This window comes from Argentina anserina, chromosome 5, assembly GCF_933775445.1.
Source record: "Argentina anserina chromosome 5, drPotAnse1.1, whole genome shotgun sequence".
Lineage (NCBI taxonomy): Eukaryota > Viridiplantae > Streptophyta > Magnoliopsida > Rosales > Rosaceae > Argentina > Argentina anserina.
The window spans coordinates 14,465,427-14,488,841 of record NC_065876.1 but is presented as its reverse complement, the minus strand read 5'-3'; the positions used below and the strand labels follow the sequence as shown (position 1 = coordinate 14,488,841).

General features: G+C 40.1%; 3 protein-coding genes and 1 non-coding gene across 4 annotated transcripts; 2 read left to right on the top strand and 2 right to left on the bottom strand.

The window, feature by feature from the left end:
- Nucleotides 1–335: 335 nt before the first annotated feature.
- On the top strand, nt 336–5,849 carry LOC126793218 (probable polyamine transporter At1g31830). Its single transcript, XM_050519675.1, has 2 exons — nt 336–448; nt 4,312–5,849. The coding sequence occupies exon 2, from the start codon at nt 4,315–4,317 to the stop codon at nt 5,770–5,772; it is 1,458 nt and encodes a 485-aa protein (XP_050375632.1). The 5' UTR covers nt 336–448; nt 4,312–4,314; the 3' UTR covers nt 5,773–5,849.
- Nucleotides 5,850–11,120: 5,271 nt separating this feature from the next.
- Nucleotides 11,121–13,673, bottom strand: LOC126795571 (uncharacterized). The gene has a single exon (XM_050522383.1). It carries the CDS (start codon nt 13,671–13,673, stop codon nt 11,121–11,123), a length of 2,553 nt encoding a protein of 850 aa, XP_050378340.1.
- A 2,099-nt stretch (nt 13,674–15,772) lies between these two features.
- LOC126795570 (uncharacterized) lies at nt 15,773–18,372 on the top strand. The gene is made up of 7 exons (XM_050522382.1): nt 15,773–15,925; nt 16,013–16,030; nt 16,114–16,206; nt 16,478–16,509; nt 17,128–17,488; nt 17,978–18,073; nt 18,159–18,372. Exons 1-7 carry the CDS (start codon nt 15,773–15,775, stop codon nt 18,222–18,224), a joined length of 819 nt encoding a protein of 272 aa, XP_050378339.1. The 3' UTR covers nt 18,225–18,372.
- TRNAP-AGG (transfer RNA proline (anticodon AGG)) lies at nt 16,953–17,024 on the bottom strand. Its single transcript has one exon. It is a non-coding gene; the product is annotated as a tRNA-Pro (tRNA).
- Nucleotides 18,373–23,415: the final 5,043 nt, after the last annotated feature.

Genomic DNA, 23,415 nt, shown 5'->3' with positions numbered 1-23,415 from the left:
TGTAACATTATATTTTGATATGCATGAATTGATGACTAATACGATTCATCTAACACTAATTTGCGTTCTTTTATAAATTGCATGATAAAGATAAAGCTAGCATATGAAGTCTTCAAACTCATGTATAGGCGTATAGCTTTTAATTTGCTATTTGATTTCTTCTGGCTGGCCCTTTCCTTCTAATTCCCCCCGCCCACCTCTTTTTCTCGTCTTTCTTCCCCTGCAAATTAATTAAAGCATCCTCTCTCTCTCTCTCTCTCTCTCTCTCTCTCTCTCTCTCTCTCTCTCTCTCTCTCTCTCTCTCTCTCTCTCATGCATGGAAGCTGCTTCGAATTCATCAGATAGCGTCCGAGATGGATACGGCCGCGCAAGTGACAGCAACTGCATAGCTCCGCCTTCTGGTACCTCACAGTCAACAAAGACTCATCAACATCAGCATCAAGACAAGGTACGTTGGTATATTGGCTTCAACGCAGAACATTGTTGGCCATTGATTTATTTTTTGTATAGATATGGCTCCGAGGAGGATATGCTTTTAAAACATTACAGTCGTTTTAGCGGCTTATTTCTTTAACTTTCCCCTTTTTTAATGATATTAGTGGCCTGTTGTTATTAGGGGTGTTAATCGGTGTGAATGGTGCGGTTTATAGGTGATACCGAACACCAAACTGTTCTATTTATTCGGTTCGGTTCAGTTTGGTTTTTCACTTTTTTTTTCAAAAACCAATTGTGTTCGGTTCGGTTTGGTTTGGTTTTTCTCTGGTTTATATCGGTTTTTCTTTCGGTTATTTTGTAAAGAAAATCGGAGTTTCTTTCCTTGTCTATCTACTTGATTCTTAACGAAATAAAAAGAACATGCGGACAGATTTGCAAAATTCTATTTACAAGATATAGTTGCTTCACAAATGCATACAATTGCAAAAAGCCACTAAACAAGTTATACCACATTAGTAGGCATGTTGTGGTTCCAATGTCTAAAATTCAAAATATTAAATTTTGACCGTCAGATGTGATCAGCATATTTAAATATGGATATGGTAAAAAATTAATCTAATTTTGATAAAATTTGGGTCTCGATCGATGTGGTCAACATTAACTTAATTACATCTAATTAAGTGTGAATTCGTTCTTACCCCCTCCTTCTTAACTAGTTTTGGTGGATTCTTTCACGCACACACTCTCACATATATGTGATGTAGCAGCTCGTGTAAAATTTTCAAAAATTTTACCTTCCAGGGATAGGGCTACCCATAGGCCCATAGGGGATAATAAGCGTAAAAAGGGTTGACCGCCTTGATCGGAACACAAACGTTATCAAAAATATGTGATTTTTTTACCACAACCATATTTCACTATACGTAACGCATCATGCAGACAGATTTGCAAAATTTTATTTATAATATATAGTTGCTTCACAAATGCATACATTTGCAAAAAGCCACTAAACAAGTTATACCACATTAGTGTCATGTTGTGGTTCCAATGTCTAAAATTCAAAATATTAAATTTTGACCGTCAGATGTGATCAGCATATTTAAATACGGATATGGTAAAAAATTCATCTAATTTTAATAAAATTTAGGTCTCGATCGACGTGGTCAACATTAACTTAATTTCATCTAATTAAGTGAATTTTTTCTTACCCCCTCCTTTTTGACTAGTTTTGGTGGATTTTTTCATGCACACACTCTCACATATATGTGATGTAGCAGCTCGTGTAAAATTTTCAAAAATTTTACCTTCCAGGGATAAGGCTACCCATAGGCCCATATGGGATAATAAGCGTAAAAAGGGTTGACCGCCTCGATCGGGACACAAACGTTATCGAAAATATGTGATTTTTTTACCATAACCATATTTCAAAATACGTAACGCATCATGCGGACAGATTTGCAAAATTCTATTTATAATATATAGTTGCTTCACAAATGCATACATTTGCAAAAAGCCACTAAACAAGTTATACCACATTAGTAGGCATGTTGTGGTTCCAATGTCTAAAATTTAAAATATTAAATTTTGACCGTCAGATGTGATCACCATATTTAAATAAGGATATGGTAAAAAAATTATCTAATTTTGATAATATTTGGGTCTCGATCGATGTGGTCAACATTAACTTAATTTCATCTAATTAAGTGAATTTGTTCTTACCCCCTCCTTCTTGACTAGTTTTGGTGGATTTTTTCATGCACACACTCTCACATATATGTGATGTAGCAGCTCGTGTAAAATTTTCAAAAATTTTACCTTCCAGGGATAAGGCTACCCATAGGGAATAATAAGCGTAAAAAGGGTTGACCGCCTCGATCGGGACACAAACGTTATCGAAAATATGTGATTTTTTTACCATAATCATATTTTACTATACGTAACGCATCATGCAGACAGATTTGCAAAATTCTATTTATAAGATATAGTTGCTTCACAAATGCATACATTTGCAAAAAGACCACTAAACAAGTTATACCACATTAGTAGACATGTTGTGGTTCCAATATCTAAAATTCGAATTATTAAATTTCGACCGTCGGATGTGATCAGCATATATAAATACAGATATGGTAAAAAATTCACCGAATTTTGATAAAGTTGGGTCTTGATCGATAACATATTTAATTATGTATATTAAATATATATATAATATAATTTTTTTATAATATATATATATTCGGTTTTTCGGTTCAGTTTTGGTTTTCAAACATCTCAAACCAAAACCACACCAAATCTTTCGGTTTGGTGCGGTTTTTTTTTTCTTCGGTTATAATTCGGTTATGGTTCGGTTATTTTTCGGTTTTGGGTTTTCAATTAACACCCCTAGTTGTTATATAGGATTTTTCTGCGATCACAGATTAGATATTGGACATACATACTACAAAGTCATACGGAAACCCATATGTATAGCTCCACATACGATACTTATATGATTTAAGTCTACAAATCAAGAACAAAGGATCTGTTTTTCCTTATTATATAGAAAAGAAATAATTATGCCGTGATCTCTTCTTTACAAAAATAAAAAAGTAAATAAAAACGTGAATTAAAAGAACTGAAAGAAGTTGTAACCAAAACAAACAAGAACTGAAGGAGTCGAGGTGAACATTCTGTTGGAGAAGAGAGATCCACATCTAAGAAGTGACAAATAAAATAAAGCTTATAAGTGGGTGGATAATAACCAATTGTACCGAGGCCTTTTGTGATTAAAACCCAACACCTGTGAGGTGGCTAAATTGGGACAATATCGGTACAGTTGGTCAACGGGCCACGCTTGTCGCTGTTTAACACATTACAGTCGCCACCGACCCAAAAGACCAATTAATCTATACTAGCTAGTACTCCCAAACAGGGGAGAAGTAAAGTGAATAACATTCTGAACAGAGATTGAGAGAAGCAATGTCGGACTACTTTCCTGAGGAAATCATAGAAAGAATCCTATTGACGTTGCCTCCCAAGTCCCTAATCAAATCCACCCTGGTCTGCAAGTCATGGATGTCACTCATCAAATCCTCCACCTTCTATGGTTCAAGAAAGTGCGGGGAAGTTGTGTTCGGAAATGCGTATCATGGTTACTATTTCATGGATTCTTTTGTAGAGTCTCCTCTTGCTTGACCATGTCAATGCTACTTCTTACTAAAGAGCAAGGATGAGAAAAATGAAGTGGTGACCATGAGAAACATCCTTTGCCCCTCACTCTTCTTAGGTCTGTGGACTTGGCATGGAAATTCTTATCTAAATGTTGTTTGTCATGTCGATCTGCACGTTTGAGTCCTTGTTGACCAGACTCTTTCTAAATCCGGCTTTCTGTTCAATTCTGGTGCATGTCTATTCAGCTTTGTAAACCTTATTTCACTACTATATTTTGAAGTTCGAATCTGTTCCTCGCTATTCTTCTAATGCTTTTTGCAATTTTCCTATTCTTTCTTCAACGCTTTGATCTGCGCGCAGTTTGCAGTAGCTCAACAACTGTAGGCTATTTCCCTCCAGCCATTGTAATTGTACTTGTATCTCTCCGATAACTCCTAGTTTAATTGAAGCATCGGATTTTATTGCCAGTTAAAAGAGTGCACATCTCTATTGCTAAGTTTTCTGTATTTCTTAGCTCATTGAACTGTGTATGGCTGCATACATTTTTGTTGGTGATTCATGGTATATTGAGTGCCCTATTCGGTATTTTGATTCTCAATTGATCATAGGTAAGCTAGATGTAAAGACACACACACACACACACATACAGACTGCTGATTTATAAGAATAGGTTGTAAAAATTGAAACCAAATGATTTCTAAGTTGAAAACAAAATACTGAATGCAGGAAATGTGGACGGCACCAACTGGAGAAGGCTCCATTGAAATGGGAGAGCACAATGATCCTGGATATGTTGCAGTTAGGGAACCAAATTCACCTAGGGTGGTGGATAACTTCGAGAAAGTCTCAATCCTGCCCCTTGTCTTCCTCATCTTCTATGAGGTATCTGGAGGTCCATTTGGTATCGAGGATTGTGTCCAGGCTGCTGGTCCCCTTCTAGCGCTTATCGGATTCTTGGTCTTTCCATTCATTTGGAGTGTTCCTGAGGCCTTGATTACTGCAGAGATGGGTACCATGTTCCCTGTGAATGGGGGTTATGTGGTTTGGGTTTCTTCTGCCCTGGGTCCATATTGGGGGTTTCAACAAGGATGGATGAAATGGTTAAGTGGAGTCATTGATAATGCTTTGTACCCTGTTCTGTTTCTGGACTACTTGAAGTCTGGAATACCAGCTTTAGGTGGTGGACTTCCAAGAATTGTGGCAGTGCTAGCTTTGACATTTTTCCTCACTTACTTGAACTATAGGGGTTTAACCATTGTGGGATGGGTTGCTGTACTCTTAGGGATTTTCTCAATCATTCCTTTTGTGGTTATGGGGTTTGTGGCAATTCCCAAGTTGAAGCCTTCAAGATGGATAGTGGTGAGTCTACACAATGTGGACTGGAATCTGTATTTGAACACTCTCTTTTGGAATCTGAACTATTGGGATTCAATAAGTACACTTGCTGGCGAGGTGCAGAACCCGAAGAAGACTCTCCCCAAGGCTCTTTTTTATGCTTTGATTTTGGTTGTTGTTGGATATTTCTTCCCCCTTTTGATTGGTACTGGGGCAGTTCCACTTGATCGTGAGTTGTGGACTGATGGTTACTTCTCTGATATTGCAAAAATTGTTGGAGGTGTTTGGTTGAGGTGGTGGATCCAAGGGGCTGCAGCCATGTCAAATATGGGGATGTTTGTTGCTGAAATGAATAGCGACTCTTTCCAACTTCTAGGGATGGCAGAAAGAGGGATGCTGCCCGCATGTTTTGGTAAGCGGTCTCGTTATGGAACCCCGGTCATTGGCATTATTTTCTCAGCTTCTGGAGTCCTTTTGCTATCTTGGCTAAGCTTTCAAGAGATCATAGCTGCAGAAAACTTTTTGTACTGTGTTGGAATGATTTTGGAGTTTATAGCATTTATACGATTACGGATGAAGTACCCCGCTGCATCTCGGCCTTACAAGATTCCAATTGGAACAGTTGGAGCCATTCTTTTGTGCATTCCACCAACCCTACTAATTGGTGTTGTATTGGCTCTTTCTCAACTCAAGGTTGTGGTTGTGAGTCTTATAGCTATAGTAATTGGTCTTCTGATGCAGCCCTGTCTCAAATATGCTGAGAGGAAGAGGTGGATGAAGTTCTCCATCAGTTCCGATCTCCCAGATCTTCAGGGTGCAAATCAGGAGAGTGCCAACTCCTTGATATATTAGGAAGTTTGGAAAATGTTGTCACTGATTTAGCAATATGTTAATTGTTGCAATAGCTAGTTATCATCTTTGTTTTAAGACAATGATAGATTAAAATGTATCATTAAATATTGATAGATTATCACTATTAATTGCCTGATGAAAACTGTGAATTTACCCAAAAAGAATAATTTGTAAACTTGGTTTCTGTAATATATTTGAATTAATTGATGAACCTTACTCTCTATATGTTTATTATGAATTAATTCAAAAACTTTCAGATATCCAGAAGTTCGCTCACAACATTTTGAAGGTACATACATATATAGTTGATGAAGATCCAAAAGTTCGCCTCCATATAGTTGATGAAGATCCAAAAGTATGGAGGACAAATCATGAAGATTTGATATGCAAAAAGAGAATTGAAGTTGTTTCCTAATTAGACTAGGAAAATATTATGGTTTGTTTTTCCTATCATAGAAGTCTCTGCCGATTGTTTCTTCAAGGGTAGTTCAATATATTTGGGAATAAGTCTTCAAATATATTTAGTTAAATGGTGATTAGAAATTGTTATAGAAAATGGATTTATAATAAAAGGTGTATTCCATATTCATATGGATTTTTTCATTTTCTACTTAAGGTTGTATTAGGAAGGGAGTTGGGTTGATTGCCTAGTGATTCTAGGGTTAAGAGATGGGTTGTCGTATGGGATATAAGGTATATATAGGCAGTAAATAAGAGCTTTGTGCTAGGAAATCTTAGTTACTCCATTGAAAACCTTAGTGGCAACATCAACAAGCTTAGTAAAGTCAAAGTACGTGTGATTACAACGATCTTAGTGAGGTTGTATCAACACTTGAAGCAACGATCTTAGTGAGGTTGTTTCATACTTGATTGTGACTATCAAGTAAGAAGTATTTTTACTTTTGAGAATTTATTATTATTGATTATGGTATAGTCATTGTAATATCGTTTATTCGATAGAAAAGTAAAATTCTTCTACATATTTCGCTGCTATTACTCATTGTTGTTCTATCTTGTATTTTTATTTGGTACCAGAGCAGGTCACTAGACGTACTTAGTGAGATCGGTGGGATTAAAGATGAACCGTCAAAGATTGAATCAACCGCCCATGCTCTATAGTATGAATTTTGCTCAATGGAAGCTTCAAATGAGATCATTTATATATGGTATTGATTTTCAGGCATGGAGAAGCGTTGAACATGGATGGAAACCTCCAATGAAAGATGTTGATTCAAAAGCTACTGAGGGTACATCCACTGGTGGATTAAAACATGAAGATGAGTGGACTGACAAGGAGATCAAAGCTAGTGAAGGAAATCATAAGGCTTTGGATGCTCTTTATGCTTCAATGAGCATAGAAGAAAAGAAAAGAGTTCAGAACTGCGTCAAGGCCAAACAGGTTTGGGATAAATTATGTGTTTTAAATGAAGGTAATGATACTGTAAAAGAACAAAGATTACAACAATATTACTCTGAAATTGATGTTTTACAAATGAGAGATGATGAATCTATTGATGATTTCTATAGTCGTTTTACTGATCTCTCTAGTTTGTGTAAAAGTCTTGAGAGACCTTTACATGAATCTGATATTATAAGAAAAATATTACAGTCTTTCCTAAAGTCATACAGGATGAAAAAGACAACAATTCAAGAGCAATATAATCTCAACACTTCGGTGGACTTGTTGATTGGAAATTTGAAGGCTTAGGAGATGAAGCTTGAAGAGGATGAAAGACCGAAAGGTAAGAATTCTAAAAGTATTGCTTTAAGTGTTACAAAAAATCCTAAATCAAGCTCCGAGGATGCTGAAAATAATGAACTGTTGATTTTAGAATTTGAGAGATTTTTTAGTCAGACAAAGTCAAATTCAAATGAACAAAATAATCAGAATTCTAGGAGGAATTTTAATAGAAATAATAGGCGTTTTGAGAAACGTAATGATAATTCCTCACAAAAGAAATATGATTATGGAAGTAGTAGTAATAGTAATAAGAAGTGTTATACTTGTAGTGACATTGGCCACATTGCTACTGATTGTGGAAATAAAAAGTTTGATTAAGGGAACAAAGCTTACAAGACCTTTTGGAGTGATGATGATGATAGTTCTCCAAAAAGGGACAAAACTTTTGCTCTTGTATCTTCTTCTCTCTAGATTATGCAGGTTCATAAATTGAGGATGAAGATGATAAAAAAAAAGATAAAGATAACAGCTATGAGGATAATGAGATGTTTGAATATCAAGCAAAAGTTATAAAAGTTGCGGAGAAAATTTCAAAAAAGAACACTTTGTTAAAAGGAACGAGTGACGAAGATATGTTATTGCTGTGATTATACTCTGATTTAGTACGCCGTACTCCTCGTGGATATGGTACGCCGTACTCCTCGTCTCCTTCTTGCCACAGGTAGCACACGTCGTCAAAGTAGAGACCATGGCGGCGTGGTCTTCGACTCTCCGATGCTTAAGTTAGGGCGATGGTAATTTATGCAGAGTTACGGTAGGGAGTTCAGTGTACTTACCTTGTAAGGTCAAGAGTCTGACCTTTTATTGTTGAGTTGAAGTGGATCGTTTACTTGCCATTCGATGTGGGACGACGTCCGATTAAGGTGCTCTCTGGAGCCTTCTTTAAGATGCGCGTGAGGGCGCGTCCGTAGTCAATTTGGGTCGCGGGGAGGCCCATTGCGTAGCTAGTGCGGCTGATTTGCTATTAGTATTGTAAGACTGTGCTATACACTAGCCTTAATGCGCTGATAGTTGTGCTGATTATGGCGGGCATAAGCCTATGCCAACAAGTCCCCCTAAGTTCCCAGTCTAGGGAGGTGATTTCTTGACTGGGGAGTTAATATTTGAGCGTTTTGCCATAATCAGCAATGGGTCTTGCGGACCCTCTCGTAGTCCCCCCACTCCCCGGTTAAGGAATGCCGAGTTTTTATTGTGTAATACGTTTGATTGCTCTGTGTGGTGCGTCCGTCATAGCGTGGTAAGTTCTTACGCGTAGGACGTTTTCTCGCCATCTTTGAGCGTAGTGCGTCCGTCATAGCGTAATAAATTCTTACGCGTTGGACGTCTTATCGCCATCTTTGAGCGTAGTGCGTCTGTCATAGCGTAGTAAATTCTTACGCGTAGGACTTCTTATCGCCATCTTTGAGCGTAGTGCGTCCGTCATAGCGTAGTAAATTCTTACGCGTAGGACGTCTTTTATCGCTATCTTGGAGCGTAGTGCGTCCGTCATAGCGTAGTAAATTCTTACGCGTAAGACGTCTTTTATCGCTATCTTGGAGCGTAGTGCGTCCGTCATAGCGTAGTAAATTCTTACGCGTAGGACGTCTTTTATCGCTATCTTTGAGCGTAGTGCCTCCGTCATAGCGTAGTAAATTCTGACATCTAAGACGTCTTTTATCGCTATCTTGGAGCGTAGTGCGTCCGTCATAGCGTAGTAAATTCTTACGCGTAGGATGTCTTTTATCGCTATCTTTGAGCGTAGTGTTTGCAGACTGATGACAGCGCCATTCGCGCTTTGGACAGCACGTGTCGTACATGCATTGGGCGGATGTTTCGCGAACGTTTCAAATTCGTGGGGTGACGTTATCCGAGAAGACAGTTATTGCATGTAGTTAAGGCGTGTAACCGAAATGTTGCTTCGGTAACTCAGGCCACGTGACGAGATCTGGAGCGACGTCTCTTGGGTCGACGGCTAAGATGCGAGTGACGGCTTTCTAAATCTGACGGTTAAGGGTTGCTTTTGAGTAATCAACGGGCTGGATGTGAATGGGGTTCACTTATAAAAGAGTGAAAGGGACAGGATGGCTGTCATTATCGACAGATCAAAGTTTTCGAAATCCAAATTCTCTCATTCCCTCTCTTTTGCTCTCGTCTGCTCCCTTTTCTTCCAATCGTGAACTCATCGGGATTTTTGTGTGAATCGGCTTTTTGAGGTATGTTTTCTAATCGAATCCTTCTTTATTCGGTTTGTGGCTTGTTGTTTGTTGGTAGACTTGTGTTTGTAGGGTAAATCGGTGGTTTTGGGTTTTGGGTCTTTCCGGCATATTTGTGGGTTTTGGGTCTATTTGATCTTTGGATGATTGTTTTCCGGCAAGGTGGGGTGTTTGTATGGGCGGTGCAGATGGGTTTTCGCCGTAAACTGGGTTTGGTGTTCTTCATGTTCTTCGTGTTCTTCATGTTCTTCAAACTCGTTCTTGCGAGGTTCGTAGGATAGATCTGACTGACTTTTTGACTTCTAGTTTTAGGTTGTTCGCCTTTGACTTCGGTGTTGCTTGCTGTGGCGTAATGTCTAGGATAATTATACTAACTGATAGCGATTCCGCGTCTGCAGAAGGAAGTTGGTCCGCGTCGTCATCCGCTTGGTCGTGGACAAGTGAATTGGAGGCCAACTACTTGGACTTGACAATAATGGTACTGCGGCGAGGTAGTCTTTTAATCCCTGAAAGGCCTCTTGACAGTCCGGTGTCCACTCGATCAGTTTACTCTTAGAGCGCCTTAACAATTTGAAGAACGGCTCACACTTGTCAGTCAGTCTTGATATGAATTGAGATAATGCCACGAGTCTGCCTTGGAGGGCTTCTACATCTTTCTTGAGTACTGGTTGCGCCATATCCAGGATGGCTTGTACCTTTTCGGGATTTGCTTCTATGCCGCGTTGACTGACGATGTAGCCCAGGAACTTACTTGTTGTTACGCCGAAAAAACATTTTTCCGGGTTTAATCGCATCTTGTATTTTTTTAGCACATTGAAGATGGTTCGGAGGTTGGTTACATGGTCTTCGGCTTTTGTGCTTTTGGCCAGCATGTCATCGACGTACACCTCGATTTCCCGACCGATGTGTTGGTCAAACATTTGTGTGACGCAACGCACATACGTAGCGCCCGCATTTTTTAATCCGAAGGGCATTACGTTATAACAGTACAGGCCTCTATCAGTGACGAAGGTCGTAGCTTCTTGATCCGCCGGGTTCATGCGTATCTGATTGTACCCGGAGTAGGCGTCCATCATGCTTAGCAACTCGTGACCTGTCGTTGCGTCAATCAGCTGGTCAATTCTCGGTAGGGGGAAATTGTCTTTTGGGCAAGCTTTGTTTACGTTCTTGTAATCCACACACATTCGCCATTTACCGTTGGCTTTACGGACCATAACACAGTTTGAGATCCACTCAGGGTATTGTACTTCCCGGACGAATTTCATGCCTTTCAATTTGTCTACTTCCTGGCGTATTGCCGTGCTCTTTTCATCGTCGAAGCTTCGGCGCTTTTGTTTAATTGGGTGTGCGGAAGGTTTGATGTGCAATTCATGCATGATGATGTCGGGCGAGATTCCGGGCATGTCCTCATAGGACTATGCAAAGACTTCCATGTTGTCGCCCAAGAAACTTGTTAAATCCCTCTCAACAGTGGGACTGAGAGTTACGCCGACTTTGATCTTGCGCTCCGGATGGTTTGGGAATGGCGTAATGCTTTTTAATGAGGATTCAGGGTTTGCCGGAGTTTTGGCCTCGTATGATGTAGCCTTATGCTTGCTTTTTCCCTTCGACGTTTCGCCATCTCGTGCGTCGACGACCTTGTCGGTCAAGTTTACTGTGGCATGTACTGCCAGGATTTCGTGTCGGTTGCGCGTCTGTCGAATCGCGCGTGCTTGACAATCTTTTGCTATGGATTGTGAACCCCGGACTTGTCCTGTTCCGTGCGGAGTTGGGAATTTTATGTGCATCATGTGTCCGGCGATAAAAGTTCGTATCCGGTTAAGTGTAGGTCGGCCGATGATCCCGTTGTATGAGCTGTAGGCATCGACTATGATGAACTCGGCTTCAACGCAAACTGTGCATGGTGTGGTCCCAATGCGTACTGTCATATAATCTGAGCCTAGAGGTTGGGTTATGTCGCCAGAGAAGCTGATTAGTGGTTCGTGGTCTTGTACCAACTTCTTGCCACTACGCTCCATTTTTTCGTAGCACCCCTTGAATAAAACGTTGACTGTGGATCCCGTGTCGATCATCATTTTCCCTACATCCCATTGTCCGCCCAAGACTGCGTCTATGAGGAAAGCGTCGTCATTGGGTAAGGAGATGCCAATTTCCTCATCCTCAGTGAAGGTGATCGGCTTCCATCCTTCCTTCTGTCGCTTAGCGTTTCCTCCTGTGATGGCGTACACCTGCCTTGGGTGAGTGCTGTGGTCAAAGCGCTTTTTTGCTCGGTTGGACATGTTTGTCTTCGGGGCTCCTCCCTCTATGACGTTAATGCGGCGCAGGTTCTCGACTGCGGCGACCACATGCTGCTGTACCCTTTGCTGCGCCGGGCGAACCCCCGTGTCGCCATTGGCTCTTAGTATGCAGAGGGTGCGGCAATCATTCGTGTTATGGCTTCCATTTTCGTGAAATCTACACCACTTACCAGTTTCTGCTTCGGTTTGGGGGCGTAGTGGTCTTGCAGGTTTCCTCAGCGTGCCCTGATGTGCATGGAAAAAGTCTTCCAGGGTCTCTTCCCTAGGCGGTGTGTGGTCACTACGGCGTCCCATCGCGTTAACTTGGCGAGGGTCTCTGTTGTCACGACGTTCATGGCCAAGTCTCATGTTCTTGTCCCGGCCTCTGTGCCGATCGTTGTTGCGCGCATCACGGTGATTTGCTTGATGCCACTCTCTTTTCCGGCCTTTGCCATGGTCTTCTATGTTAGGGAAGAGCTCACGTTGGAGGGGGATTGTGTGTACATATGTCTGCGGCGCAGTGGTTTTGTCGGATGGTACTGGGGTCCGCTTCTCTCCGTATGTGACGTATTCTGTCTGAGCGTATCGTACTGCTTCAGTCATGATGTCATCATATGTGGCGCCGCGCATTCGAGGGTCCACATTGATGTGGAACAAGAAGTTCTCTGACCGTAGTCCTTCCTTAAAAGCAGCCAAGGTGAGCGTTTTGTTCAGGTTCCGACATCTGGATGCTGCGGTCTGCCATCGCATGACGAAGGTGCCCAATGTTTCACTGTTCTCTTGTTTTACTTGAAATAGGCCATCAGTTGTGTGGGCAGCTCCGGCCATGAGGATAAACCGATTAAGAAATGCTGTGGTTAACTGTGCGAAAGAATCCATCGAGTTCGCCGGTTGTTCGAATAACCAATTCATAGCATCCCCATCTAATGTTTCGCTGAATAGGTGGCACAAGGTGGCGTCGTCGAATTCTCTACTGGCAGTGACTTTCTTGAAGTTATCAATGTGCCGGAATGGATCGCCTTCACCTGTGTACGGCGTGATTTTTGGGCTCTTGGATTGAGAAGGACGCACGGTGTTCATTATTCTCGTAGTGAATGGGCCTGGCCTGGCTGCGAACACTGGTTGGCACCGTGGATTGGCATCCCGTTGTTCTATTGCTGTTAGGCGCTGCAAGATCAGGGCTAGCATGGCAGACTCGCTGTTGTGAGCAGTTGTGGGGGGTCTGGAACGGGAGGTGACGCTTGTGCTTCCTTCCTCACAGTTGTGGATACGCCGTGGTGATGGTGGCCGTTTCTTGGCGAGTTCGGAGGGGGTCAAGCTGATGCTTAAGCGAACTTGTTCTCGTCCTCTCGTTTGCGCGCTGCCTTCGCGATTTGACTCCCCATGTAAATGACTGCGCTCGGCCCGTTCGAGCTGTGTCCGCATCCTGTCAAGCTCGCTCTGGAGAGCTGTTGCTTTCTCGCGTTCCAGTGCCTCGCGCTGCTGGCAATCGGCTAGATCGCGAGCCATGCTTTCCATTCTTGCGGCGGGTGCCGGATCTGTAGTCGCATTAGTACTGACGACTGTTCCGGGTGTAGGTGTGAGGATGAAAGGGTCGTTGGCGGAGGGTAGAGGGTGGTTGAGGCTAAGGTCTGTGACGTCTTCGATGTGACCGCCTGCCGGAGTAGAGGGGGAAGGATTGGTAGTGCCCATGTTGAAGTGTAGTTGTTTGGCTAGGTGTTGCATGGGGTTTTTTTTTTGGTTGACTTTTTTGTTGCGGTTTCCCACAGACGGCGCCAATGTTAATGCTGTGATTATACTCTGATTTAGTACGCCGTACTCCTCGTGGATATGGTACGCCGTACTCCTCGTCTCCTTCCTGTCACAGGTAGCACACGTCGTCAAAGTAGAGACCATGGCGGCGTGGTCTTCGACTCTCTGACGCTTAAGTTAGGGCGATGGTAATTTATGCAGAGTTACAGTAGGGAGTTCAGTGTACTTACCTTGTAAGGTCAAGAGTCTGACCTTTTATTGTTAAGTTGAAGTGGATCGTTTACTTGCCATTCGATATGGGACGACGTCCGATTAAGGTGCTCTCTGGAGCCTTCTTTAAGATGCGCGTGAGGGCGCGTCCGTAGTCAATTTGGGTCACGGGGAGGCCCATTGCGTAGCTAGTGCGGCTGATTTGCTATTAGTATTGTAAGACTGTGCTATACACTAGCCTTAATGCGCTGATAGTTGTGCTGATTATGGCGGGCATAAGCCTATGCCAACAAGATAGAAGAGGAAAAATTACAATGGGTATAGGAGAAACTAAACATGAGACAGAAAAATGACAATAATGATCATGTGCTTGAACGAAAACGACTTCTAGCAAAAATTCAAATGCTCCAGGATGAGGTTATAGAAAAAGATGATTTAATTGATTTATTAAACTCTAAACTTGTCAAGCTGCATGTTTTGCTTGATGGAACAAATAACAAAGTTGGAAAATTTCAAAATAGCTCTAAATAGTTATATGACATTTTGAGTTTAAGAAAGAGTTACAATGATATAACCGGAATGAAATCTTTAGGATAAATCAATGCAATTTAGGAGGACTCAATGAAAGGACATCAATTCAAATCCTGGATTTTCGAATTGAGAGAGATATTGAGAGAGATCAAGAATTCTCACCCTGGAGTGCCTCGTTTCCAGTTTGTCCTGACCAGTAAGGCAGGGGGGCTACCCTTCTGTTATTGGGGGACGATCGACCTACCTAAGTTTTGACTAGTCAGTTACCCGCTTGCCCTCCGGATAGCCACTTAACTGTTCACTATACTTCCCCCCCCCCCCCCCCCCCCCGCTACTTACTTCCTTCACTTACGACTTTCAATAGCGCTTGCTTGATTCGCCCTCCGACTCCGAATAAGAAGGATTATATTCTGTATCTCCCCTCTTAGAAGAGCTTAGGAATAATAAATAAGAAAAAGAATCTCATAACCCGTTCCCAAGACCCATGAGATATACTGGTAAGTCTAGCTCAAATAGAAATCCTAATATTTCCACTAATTTTGTTCGTGAACAAACAGGTTTAAAGACAAGTGAAAAATACATTGAAAACATGAAAAATCTGAAAATTTTCAGACCTCGTTCAATTCAAATGTGGTAAACTCAGATGACTATGAGAAATATATTAAAGATATTCGAAGTAAGTTGGAACAACATGGTCAATTTGAACTTGATGTTTATTGGTTTATATAAATCTTATAAAGAACCTAAACATGACGTGAAAGTAACTCAGAGGTATCCAGGTAAGAAAGTGTGGAGGAAAAAAGATAATCACAATTTCATATAAGCTTTTTGCAATCTGTGTCATATTGATATAGATTATGAATTTTATAATAAAGAAACTAAAACTATAATTGATTCAATAAATGTTATTGTTGATAATAATGTGGATTTGTCCAGTTTATCTAATGAAAATTTAACTAGCATGCAAGATAAGAATGTGGAGTCACATGAAGAGGCAAAGGATGTGGACAAGTATCTACAACCAACAACAAAATATCGAACTAGATTCAAGCAGGTTCGTAAAAATCATTCTTCCACAGACATTATTGGAGAAGGCATGCGCACAAGAGGGAGAAATGTAGAGATCACATCCAACAAAGAGGATGATACAGAAAGCTCCAACACAGAAGTTGTGGAAATTAACAAAGCTCTAGACGCTTTTCTGGATGATGATTGGATCAATCTAATACAAGAAGAGCTCAATCAATTTGAAAAGAATGAGATATGTACTCTTGTTCCTCAACCTGAAAAATACTAATATGGTTGATACTCAGTGGATTTTCAGGAATAAATTGGAGGAACATGACACAATTACGAGGAACAAAGCTAGACTAGTTGCTCAAGGCTATTCTCAGGAAGAAGTGTTTGTTGAACAACCTCTAGAATTTAAAGATATTCACCATCCTGATTACGTTTGGAAACTTAAAAAGGTTGTTTATGGTCTTAAACAAACTCCTCGTGTATGATATGATAAACTCTATACTTATCTTATTTCACAGGGATATTCTCGTGGTACTGTAGACATAACTCTGTTTGGTAAACATGTTGGAAGTTTGTTTATCGAAAAATTGTACTTACATTGTTCATGATTGTCTTGTAGGTACTTGATGGTGAAAGTTGCATGGAAGACCAAATGGGGAGATTAAAGGTACATACATATGTTGGCCTCCATATAGTTGATGAAGATCTAAAGGTGTGGAGGACAAGTCATGAAGATTTGATATGCAAAAAGAAAATTAAATTTTTTTATCTAATTGGACTAGGAAAAGATTATGGTTTTTTTTCCTATCATAGAAGTTTCTGGCGATTGTTTCTTCAAGGGTAGTTCAATATATTTAGAAATATGTCTTCAAATATATTTAGTTAAATGGTAATTAGAAATTGTTATAAAAAAGAGATTTATAATAAAATGTGTATTTCATATTCATATGGATTTTTTTCTTTTTTATTTAAGATTGTATTAGGAAGAGATTCTAGGGTTAAGAGATGAGCTGCCGTATGAGATATAAGGTATATATAGGCCATAGGTTTTGCTGGAAAAGAGATATACGGACAAGACAAAAAACAAAGGGTGAAAACAAGAGAGAAGTTTTGAATGAAAGCTGTAGAACCGCGCTAATGTCTGGTCAGATTTGAAATCTTCTCCGGCAGCTACATCAATGACACATTTCTGTGTGAATTTTGTTTTGCTTTGGGGCAGCCAGCAATATGAGTCAATTTATTGTAGTGTTCTTCTAGTAACTGGCTAGGGATGTAGACACCTCCAGCCAGCAATATTAGAACAGTCGAGTCTGGGAAGTTTTGATTGCGAAAAGTAATGCCGGTACATATCCGACTTAGATTGAGATGATCACTGGGTTTCAAGAAGTGCAGATACTGTTGAATGCTCCAGGTTTCTATGATCAGGTTAAAAAAGTGAAAAATGAAAAAGAAACCAAGGGGGCATTCCGAGAATTGAACTCGGGACCTCTCGCACCCTAAGCGAGAATCATACCACTAGACCAAATGCCCTTCGATAATCTAAAAGTAAATTTACTTATAATAAAATGTTCCCATATTTGCTTATATAAAGCCTGTCCTGAGCGCCAAGTTCATTTTGGTAAAGTATTCACAGAGGTGTTTCAAATTTCAAACGCTCAGAAGAGAGAGATGAAGAAAGGTTCAGTCGGTGGAAGACGAAGCACTCGCCGGAGCTCAGCCGCGGCGCTACTCGAAACGTCGCCTCTTTCCCCCAACCACTCTCCTCCCGCTCCCAAATCGACGTTTTTCAAGAAGATGACAGCTGTCATGGCTTCTTCCGTCATCGGATCTCTTCTCCGCCAGCCGCGGACGCCAACGGCCTGGCATCGATCCCGGATCTGAAGAACCTCGCCTCGTCGCGCCTCCAGGATCTCAAGCAACACATCGATCGCTCTCACACCGAGATCCTCAAGGATTGCGATTCCGCTCGCTCTCGACTCCACAAGCGCTTCAAGGTCTCTCTCTCTCTCTCTCTCTCTCTCTCTCTCTCTCTCTCTCAATTCGAATTTGTGTTTATTTTTGAGCTTTGTGATTGATTGTTTACTGGATAGAAATTTGAGTTTTCGCCTAATTATTACGAATTTATGCAGCTATTGAATAGTGGATTACTAGACCAGAGATCTGATTAAGAGCTTTCTGATACAGTAGAGTGAGTTAGGGTTACAGTTTCCTAAAGAATTCTTGGAAACTATTTAGGAATGGTGAGCAAATTAAATTGAAGTTAAACTGTTATTTTGATGTTGACACTTGTTATCATACCTTAGCGTGACCATTTCCACAGTAATCGGTGTTCTCTTTGGATGAAATTATTACGACATTTCATGTTTTGTTAGGGGATTTACTGTGGCGAATGCTTCGGAATTGTAACTAGAGTGAAGATGAGCTCGGATTAGAGTAGGGCATTTTCTCAAGCTGTTTATTAGTTGGCTTTTTGTGTTTTTCAGATTCAGACTCAAGCATGTCAGCAAATGTTGGATGAAGCAGACAAGGGATACAAGAAGAAGACCCAAAGGACTATTGAAAGTCGGGAAGCTATGATGGTATTTACTTTATCCGAATCTGTTGTTCTTATAAACGTGTATCCTATGGCTATATGTTATGAGTAATCTACTGTTTCTTTTGCAGGCTTCTTATGCAGAATTCATAGTAGATGCACAGGCCTCGGCTTCTCGTGGTATGTCTATGGCTTAGTATCTTTCTTGCTTGCATACAAAAGGAAATTTTCGTAACTCATGTCTGAGTTCTCATACTTTGCTAGGAGAAAGTTAATTGTTGGTGTAAATGCAATGTTGTGCTGTCACTTTAAATCTTGAGATACAATCCATAGCCTGTCAAAATTTTAGACAAATGATCCAGTTATGTGGAAATGAGTTATATTCCTGACGACTTTGTATATATGCCCACAATTCTACTACATTATATGTACCGCTTTCCTTTTGATCTGTTCAAATCAGTGTTTTATGCTTGCATTCTCGTGTTTGGTTTCTGATTTAGGAAATTATGTTTTCCAAAAATGCAATTTTATACACGTTCCAAAAACGGAAACCAAACTTTCGTTGCTAACAACTTTCAAACACGACTTCCGATTAAGGCGTGCATCGTGTCTACGAATTCTACGACTTTCGTGAATGAAGTTTTCAGAGATGAGCGATAGATTAAAAGTCAACTCTTGAGCCACTGAAAATATAACGTTTTTCAACCTTAAATTTCCAAAATCGCTTTCATTTTGTAAAGACAACAACATTAAGGTGTAGAATGTGAATTTACTCGAATTACCAAGTATAACAATTTACTATAAATTATAAGAAATTGAACTCGAAAATTCGGGATATTACTGTCATTTACACTACTCAACCCAATAATCCACACAAATAAATTAAAAGCCACCGATGAAACCATGGCCAAAACTAAGTCTCACTAATTTGTTATTAAGTTAATTTGATAAATTATTTGTCAAATTGTTTCGACAAGAAAATTAGTTGTCAAATTACTTTGCTAAATCTTACAACGGGGCCTAGTTATATAAGTCAATGATCAGCGAACCTTTCAATTTAGTGTCGTGTGTGACAACTAGAAACTACAAGTTAATAAAATTCATTTTCACGACTTTATTACGTGCATGTTACCTGTGACTGGGTCTCGCCGGAGACGGAATCTGCTGCTTCCCACGACTTGGTAAATACCAAACCAAGAGGCAAAGGCGACTGCCGGAGCGGCGGAGCGAAGGGAAAAGCGGAGGCGGCCGCATCTGCACGAAGAAGACGACGAGATTTTTTTTTAATTTTCTTTTTTTTAGTGTCAAAACGACGTCATTTTTTCCTTGTAATTCAACCACTCGTTATTCATAATGATAGAGATGAGATCGGCTTCATCAACTGGATGACCAACTAGGGCTAAAGTGTCAGCAACCTCATTCACCTTATCAAGCTAATCAGAGATGGAACGATTCCCACGTGTGGTTCGGAGGAGTCGGCTGCGCAATTGGAGGATGCAATTGTGATTTTGAGATGCTGGCGAAGAGCGAGAGGTTTAAGGCCAGGGCGGCGCTGATGGTGCTTATCGAAAGCATTGTTGGCCCCGACGGCGCGTCAAGTAGAGGAGCGTTGGATTGGCTGGTGTCGTGTGTGGTGGAGTTTCTAAGCAGCGATGACTGGGCAGTGAGAAAGGGCGCGGCTGAGATGCTCGGAAAAGTAGCCACAGCGGAGTCAGATTTGGTGCCACTCTATAAAGCTTGTTGCTTGAGTGCTTTGGAAAGCTAAAGATTTGATAAGGTATTAAGGCTTTGTTTTGTTGCCAAGAAAAAATGTGTTCTTGATTATTTGAGTAGTACTAGTAGCACTGTTGTGCATTTTCCCCTGATTTTGCTAATTGATATTTCAACAGGTGAAGGTAGTGAGGGAGACTATGAATAATGCACTGGAGATGTGGAAGATTTTCGGAGGCTTCTGAGGAGGTTTCAACTCCCATGCAATCTAGATCTTTAACTAGTGAGCTTCTACTTTGATTATTTTGTTTAGCATTTCTTGGTTTAGAGACTTCAAGTATATAGCAGTACTTGAATGCATTGAAGTTGGTTACTTTATCAATGATTTGATCAAATAGTAAACACAATGAGCACAAAACCTTTTGAGTTTTGGTTTGTTTCCTCATTTTGCAGTAGGTTGTTGCAATATATGGCGTTGTTGTGTTCAATAATGTTCTGGTGTGTTGGTACGATCCAATCGGATTGTGAGGAAGTTGGAGATGGTAGTGTTTGTGGTGGTGTGAGTGGCTGGTAGGGGTGGAGGGTTAGTAGTGATAGAACTGACTGGTGATTGAGGGGGGATGGGAGCGTCAACCATTTGGGAAGGGAGAGGAGGGATTGATGAGTAAAGTTTCGTTCGGACTATGGCTACTGATAAATCTTTCATGGTCAGAATGGAGAGGAAAACTTATTCTCTGCTCATTTTCATATTATTTGAAAATATATTGTATTAAATTAATGTTTGTTAGAAAGACATTCGCCTTAGATCGCCTTAGCGCGCCGATGCTCTTGCCTTGTGAGACTTGATCATGTCACCTTCGTCTTCGTTTTCACATCTGAAAACATTGGTTCAAATGCCATAACAAGTAATACTAATTAATAGGATAATAGATTATGTTGATACGAGGGAAACGAAAAGGATGAACAAATTGATTAGAAAATTGTCAGCATGTAATAGTGTGGTTTGTGCCAAGTTATAAACTACTGTCTAAATCAATCTGACTACTTTATGTGTGGCTTCAATTTCAGCTTGCAAAACATCCATTGCTGAGTTATCAGAGTCCTTTGAGAAAGCAATTGATGCTCTTAACCTCCGTTATGGGATTTTATCAAAGTAGCTATTCTGTGACCGCCTCATTTGTCCATCAGAGAGAGTACAGGTGAGTATTCTACTGTGTAACATTGATCAGTATTAGTTGAAGCAGTTTGCTGATATTTGTCAAGCTGTATCATATTCATAGTTAATTATATCAAACATTAATTACACTTGTAAATATGTAGAGAAAAAAAACAGAGAGATTGAAGAAAAAGAGCAAAAGTGGGTTACAATTTGTGGGCTATTTTGATTTATACTTAGATATGGATAGGTAATTGGATAGCTTCTCAGAGCCTACCATAAAAAGAGAAGAAACAAAAAGAAATCTTTAGTCAATTAAGCACATGATATGAAGTATGAGCACGTGAGCAGGTTTCTCATTCTTCCACTAAATTACTAGAGAAAAACCATATCTGTGAGTATATGACAATTGATGGATCATAAGGAGTTATAATTAGAATGCATATCTTCCTCTCGCTGCTTATGGTTCAAGTAATGAGACAAACCATTTGTCTTCAGACCTTTAGTATTTACTACCCTCTTGTGGAGTAAAGTGCATTCTGTATGATACTTTCAGTACTATAGTTTGTGCACGTCACTTTCTAATAATTCATCAGATTATATGACAACTGATAGATCCAAAGGCTTCCAGATGCATATTCCACTCACTCTATGGGGTCAATGATACTTTTAACTCTCCCAAATTTTTGATATTTAGACTGTTAGAAGAATGAAGACATAAGAACAAAGAGAATGAAACTAGTTTGAAATAAACTATTTTCCTTAACACCGAAGAGCAACATTTCTGCCTATTTAACAAGCTAAACGAATGTGAAGTCTTCAATTAGCAATTAATGCAGAACGAGAGAAGTCTTCAATCAGCAATTAATGCAGAATGTGAAGTCTTCAATCAACAATTAATGCAGAACGAGAGAAGTCTTCAATAAATAATTAATGCAGAACGGGAGAAGTCTTCAATCAACAATTAATGAAGAACGGGAGAATTCTTCAATCAACAATTAATGCTGAAATTAAGGCCAAAGACCACTGAGCAATAACCACAATTCAACAATTTAAATGTAATTTGAATAATACGTTTCGTATTATTCACACTTTGCTCTCACACCTTGCCTTGCATAATTGCAGCTCTGTCTGCACAGCCATGTCTGCCACTTGCAACTCTACCCAATGCTCCAATACTCCCCTACAAGCAAAGCCTGAAAGAGAAACGACAACCGAGTTTAACCAACAATTTCCAAGTATGGCTAAAGAAGTTATGGTTGGGAGGGTGGATGAGAATAAGTGAAACAAATTATGGCAGCTTTGTCCGTCCACTTTGGATGGCTCCCATTTTTCTCTCTAACAACCTGAGATCATGAGCCACATATGCCGGGAAAGCTCTCTGTGTCTAGTTTATGTACATTTTTACTTAATTGAATTCGGAGGTCGGAGTCAATCTCAGTTTCTGTTTTAGTGCAGCAAGGTCAATCATGAAAAACAGAGCAATTGCTTGCTCAAATGGTTGATTGCTTAAAATTGCTCCCCCTGAAGCCAAATCGGGATATGACCCCGGCCTTCTTACTAGAAGGGAAAAAAATCTGATTGGAACCAACATATATATAAAAAAAAAACTCAAATAGTCCAACATAGGTTAAAACAAAACCTCTAAACAGATCTCTCCTCCAAATGAAAGATGAAGAGATCGGATCTTGACCATGGACAATAAATCTCTTCAAAATGAAAGAATAAATAATAAATTGGCCAAGGAGAAATGAAATGAGGAGTTATGAACTCTAAACCAATCTCTCCTCCAAAATGTAATGGGATGGAAATCATGAAATGACAATGAACAAATGAGGAGTATTATATGGAAGAACTACAACAGATTTCTCTCCCAATGATAGAAGAAGAAATCAAATAATGAGACCGACTTGGATTTACTCCTTATCGGAATGATTTGAGGTATGACCTCATAACCGATCGAGAAGGATGAAGAAATCGGAATGACAAAAGAGACAACAACTTTGTTTCTATGTAGGGTCTGCAGCACTGGTTGCATCCCCTACATAACCATGCAGATCATAAACATCTTAATGCTCTAATTCTAGCCCTCAAGCTGGATTGAGGGAAACCGCAGAACCAAGCTTGAACTAAAGGTGATCAAACTGATTTAGCGCAAAGGAGAACACTAGCGTCAGGAATGGAAAATATGGACTGATCAGCCGAGCCTCATTGGCAAGAAAATAGGAGGGGTCAGAATCAAATATATTTGTCGACCAAAGAGAAAAAAAATAAGATGAAGAATCAAATCTTGACTATGGATAACAGATTTCTTCTCAACATGAAAAGAAGAAATCAAAAATGACCAAAATGAAATGTGGAGATATGAACTCCTAAACAAATCTCTCCTCCAAAAATGAAATGAATGGAAAGATCTGAATTTGATTTTGAACTAAAACATGGAGAATGCTCCAAGCGGTTTTTTTATTTAGTTCAAAGATCAAAAACTAAAGAAACTCTGATTTGAGCTTACTCCTCATCGG

Coding starts and splice junctions, on each gene's coding strand:
- LOC126793218 (XM_050519675.1), top strand. CDS start 4,315: ATGTGGACGGCACCAACTGGAGAAGGCTCCATTGAAATGGGAGAGCAC.
- LOC126795571 (XM_050522383.1), bottom strand. CDS start 13,673: ATGGGCACTACCAATCCTTCCCCCTCTACTCCGGCAGGCGGTCACATC.
- LOC126795570 (XM_050522382.1), top strand. CDS start 15,773: ATGGTTGATACTCAGTGGATTTTCAGGAATAAATTGGAGGAACATGAC. Junction 16,510..17,127: donor GGGTTAAGAGATGAGCTGCC/GTATGAGATATA, acceptor AAGTATTCACAG/AGGTGTTTCAAATTTCAAAC. Junction 18,074..18,158: donor AAAGTCGGGAAGCTATGATG/GTATTTACTTTA, acceptor TTTCTTTTGCAG/GCTTCTTATGCAGAATTCAT.